Source organism: Carlito syrichta, unplaced genomic scaffold (assembly GCF_000164805.1).
Source record: "Carlito syrichta isolate Samal-C Ts95f unplaced genomic scaffold, Tarsius_syrichta-2.0.1 Scaffold89783, whole genome shotgun sequence".
NCBI lineage: Eukaryota > Metazoa > Chordata > Mammalia > Primates > Tarsiidae > Carlito > Carlito syrichta.
Genome location: NW_007033879.1, coordinates 9799 through 13719, shown reverse-complemented (window position 1 = coordinate 13719; position 3921 = coordinate 9799). Strand labels below are relative to the sequence as shown.

At 59.1% G+C, this 3921-nt stretch overlaps 1 protein-coding gene across 2 annotated transcripts in view; it reads right to left on the bottom strand.

The window, feature by feature from the left end:
• Positions 1 to 3679, bottom strand: part of DDX49 (DEAD-box helicase 49) — a 7571-nt gene extending 3892 nt beyond the window's left edge. For both annotated transcript variants that reach the window (XM_008058486.2, XM_008058478.2), the window contains exons 1-6: positions 3520 to 3679; positions 2450 to 2573; positions 1412 to 1497; positions 1196 to 1317; positions 740 to 927; positions 496 to 636 (exon numbers count right to left, since the gene is read on the bottom strand). In XM_008058486.2, coding sequence (XP_008056677.1) covers positions 496 to 636; positions 740 to 927; positions 1196 to 1317; positions 1412 to 1497; positions 2450 to 2573; positions 3520 to 3634 — 776 coding nt within the window. In that variant the 5' untranslated portion in view covers positions 3635 to 3679. The remainder of the gene's footprint in view (positions 1 to 495; positions 637 to 739; positions 928 to 1195; positions 1318 to 1411; positions 1498 to 2449; positions 2574 to 3519) is intronic.
• Positions 3680 to 3921: the final 242 nt, after the last annotated feature.

Genomic DNA, 3921 nt, shown 5'->3' with positions numbered 1-3921 from the left:
GCGGGTCAGGCAATCCACTCACCTCAGCCTCCCAAAGGCGCGGGATTACAGGCTGAGCCACTGAGCCCAGCTTGAACTGTCTTGATCTCTGCCCTTCGACCCTGGCTTGTGCTGGAACAGCCCAGAGAGTCTCAATGCCCTCTCTGAACAGCTCACGGGAGGAGCTGACTTAAACTGCCCCTGGGGACTCTGTATTGGTGCTGATGTACACCAGGCATTAATCGTCACAACTTCCTGTGAGATGGGACTGGAGGCCAGGACTCATGACACCCCAGAGCACAGCTGACAGCAGCTCTAACCACCACTGGCAGGGTTTCCTGGCCCTTCCATCAAGAGTGGGGCCAAGGAAGCCCAAAGCCAGCTCTACCCCCAGAGCCTCCCTGACCACCAGTCTGAGCAGAGGCTAGGAGCACCAAAACTGGCTGGTGTCCCAGACCCGCGTGGGCTCCTTCTGTGAAGGGCTGTGGGGGAGAGGCGGCCATGCACACCACTCACTTGCACGTGTTGGTGAAGATGATGATGGACCAGTCCTCATGCTGGTCCTGGAAGGTCTGAATCAGGTGGACCAGGTAGGCGTCCTTGACCTTCTCAGGCACCAGCAGGTAGCGCTGGTCCAGCTGCTCCACGGTGCTCACCCTGGGGACAGGCAGGCCATGGAGCCTCAGTTTCCCCTACTGTCAGATGGGCTCCTTCCCTCCCTGCGTGGGCAGTACCCCATCCCTGCCTGCTGTGGACTCACGGGGCCTGTGCCTCCCAGAAGAAGGGCTGGTTGGTGGCCAGGCCCTGCAGCTCACGGAGCGTGTCAGTCAGCGTGGCGCTAAATAGCAGCGTCTGCCTGCGGGCAGGCACGGCCGCCAGGATGACCTCCAGGTCTGCGGTGAAGTCAGTGCAGCCCTGTTCCAGCAGTCGGTCTGCCTCGTCCATCACCTGCAGTGCCAGCAGGGGTGGGGAAGGCGTGAGGGTGCCGCCCGTGGTCCCATGCCTGTGTGGACATGGGCCCCAGGGCTCTCTCCCTCCAGGTCTGCGAGGCCAGGCCCCCACACACCCCTGCCAGGGCAGGCCTTCCAATGAGGTTGTTGTTTCCTGACACTGCTCTCAGCGCTTTACTGCACAGTCTGTGGGACAAGTGTTTCCCTAGTGGATGAGACATGCCCCAGGCTGACGAGGCCTGTGAGGGTGGGGCCAGCCAACTCACCAGGAAGCAGATCTTTGCAATGCTGAACGTATTAGAACTGCGCAGGTGGTCAGCCAGGCGCCCCGGTGTGGCGATGACCACATGTGGCTTCCGGGAGAGCTCCAGCGCCTGGGCTACCATATCTGGGGGCGGAGGGCACGAGGCAGGGCTGGGCGGATGGCCGGAGGCTGCGGGACCCCACGCCCAGAGCTACCCACACTCCCCGGCTGCCCGTACCCATGCCACCCACGATGATGCAGTCTTTCAGGCCCAGCGGCTTCCCCAGGACGCGGAACTGCTCGGCAATCTGGTAGGCCAGTTCCCTGTGGGCAGGAAGGGACGGGTGGGTCAGGCCTGTAATGGCCTACCCTCCCCGCTCCATGCCCAGGGCTCCTCTCTGAGTCCCGGGCTCCTGACCTGTCCCACTTGCACACCCTTCTTTGGCTCCATTGTCCTCTGGACAGAGGCCCTGATGCCGAGTACTGGAGGTCCCTTCCTCCTCACCAGGCCTGGCCCAGAACATCCCATGCCATCTGCACCCCAGCCCAACCCAAAGTGGCCTCAGCATCGCCTCCTTCCCTAAACTTGGGCCTTCTTCTGTGTCCTCTTCTCAGCAATGGGTTCAATAACATCCCATCACCCAAACCAGGACCCCAAGCAGCAGCTCCTCTCCTCTGGGACAGGTCAGTCTCCCAAATCCCCACCTCTCTAACCCTTAGCCAGCTCTGCCCAGGTCACCTCCTGGCCCGTGACCCCTCTCCTGCCTTGTCCTTTCCTGCTCACAGTCAGAATCAATCCTAACCCTCTACCTGGCCTTCGAGGTCCTTCTTAAACGGGCTCTAACAAGTCATTCTCTTTTGCGCTTCCATCCTCTTTCATGTCTCTGCATGCTCGCACTAGCGGGTTCCTCTGCTTCGCACGCCTTCGCCTTGTCCCTTCGCAAAGCCCTTTTCATCTTTAAGGTACCCCTTGAACAATGCCTTCCCTGACTCCCCAAGCCATGCCTCTGTGGCATGCTGTGCCCCCACCATCACTGTTATAGGACTCAGCGTGTCAGCCCTTCTGCTTGTCTGCCCAAGGATAGGAAATGCATCTGTTTCCTGGGTTATGAGACAGCTGGCAAGTCCTGTGCTGAGAACAAGTCACACACACACCATCTTGTTGAACTCTGCAGCACCCTGGAGAGGTGGGCACAAGTTGCACCCCCATTTGCACACGGGAAAAGAGTGGTTGCCCAGAAGAACTCAGCTGGTGAAAGCATGCCAGGGGGCTCACCTGGTGGGTGTCAGGACGAGGCAGAAGATGCCATAGGGATCCTCAGACAGCTTCTGCAGGATGGGAAGGACAAATGCCGCCGTCTTGCCGCTGCCTGTCTTGGCGCAGCCCAAGCAGTCCCGACCTGGGTGGGGAGCAAGGCGGCATCAACATACTCTGCATGGAGACAGCTATTCCATCGAGACAGTGTATGACAGCTTACATCTCGTAAGCAGTTACTGTATGCCCATTCCTGGCCTATGCCTTTTCCATTCTGGGCACACCGACCACTTTCTGTTGAGGACAACGGGCAAATTCTAGGAGAGAGAAGCCTGTTATCTTCATTTAACAGTAAGGAAAACTTAGTCTCAGAGACTTGTCTAAGACACACAGCTGGTGTCGTGGCAGGCTGGATTGGGACTCACGTGCATCTGACCAGTGATACCTGCAGCTTACCACCCCCTCATTCTGACTCGCTCCTGGAGCACAGGCCCTTGGGAAACCCAGAATTCCCTTCCCCAATATACACCCCAAGTCCCTCCTTGACTCTTAATTCTTCAATTTGTCACATCCTAGGTTGCCTGTGGATCTCTTCAGTGGGAAACCTGAGTTGGGCCAAAAGAGCAGAGAGAACAGTCATAGGACCACGGAGGCCTGCATACACCAGCCGTTTTGACAGCCTAGGATTTTCTTTTCCTCTCTTCTCTCTCCGCCTCGTAGAAACGGGGTTTCGCTCTGTTCCCCGGGCTGGTCTGAACGCCTGGGCTCAGGCGATCCTCCCACCTCAGCCTCCCGGAGTGCTGGGATGACCGGCGTGAGCCACCGCGCCCAGTCTAGTCTCTATTTGTGAAATGAAAATAGTAGTGCCGGCTCTGCTAGGGTTTACGGTACTATCGGGGACCTGTATCAAGCCCTGCCTGTGCTCGGAGGCTATGGACGTCTCAGAGATTAGGTCGCAAACACACAGCAAGGCAGTCGTGCAGCCTAAAAGCCAACAGCGGACCCCCGGACTCGCCCAAGGATGCCTCTCGCCTCCTGAGACGGGCAAAGGCTGGAAGAGGGAAGGTGGAGAGGAGCCAGGCCACACTCACCCTCCAGGATGGCGGGGATGCAGCCGAGCTGCACGGGCGTGGGCTGCTTCAAACCCAGCTGCCGACATTGTTCCACGAGCCACGACGACAGCCCGAGCTCCGCGAAGCCTGCCATCCTCGCCGCCGGCCCTGGAGCTGTGGAATCTTCCTTTCCGGCGCGGGGCGATGACGTCGCGAGACCCCATTCCGTTTATTGGATCCGCCTCCTGCGTGGTCCCACCCTCTCTGGCTTACTCTGCCAGTCCTAGCCTCGACCTTTTCTACTCGTGTTCCGTCGGATCGCCTTGGCTCGCGGTGGTCAAGGCAAACTACAATTCCCGAAATGCCCTGCGAGACGCACTTGGGTCTCCCGCCCCCTTGCTCCTGTCGAAGAGCTTCCCATTGGCTCATTTCCCTGCCCCC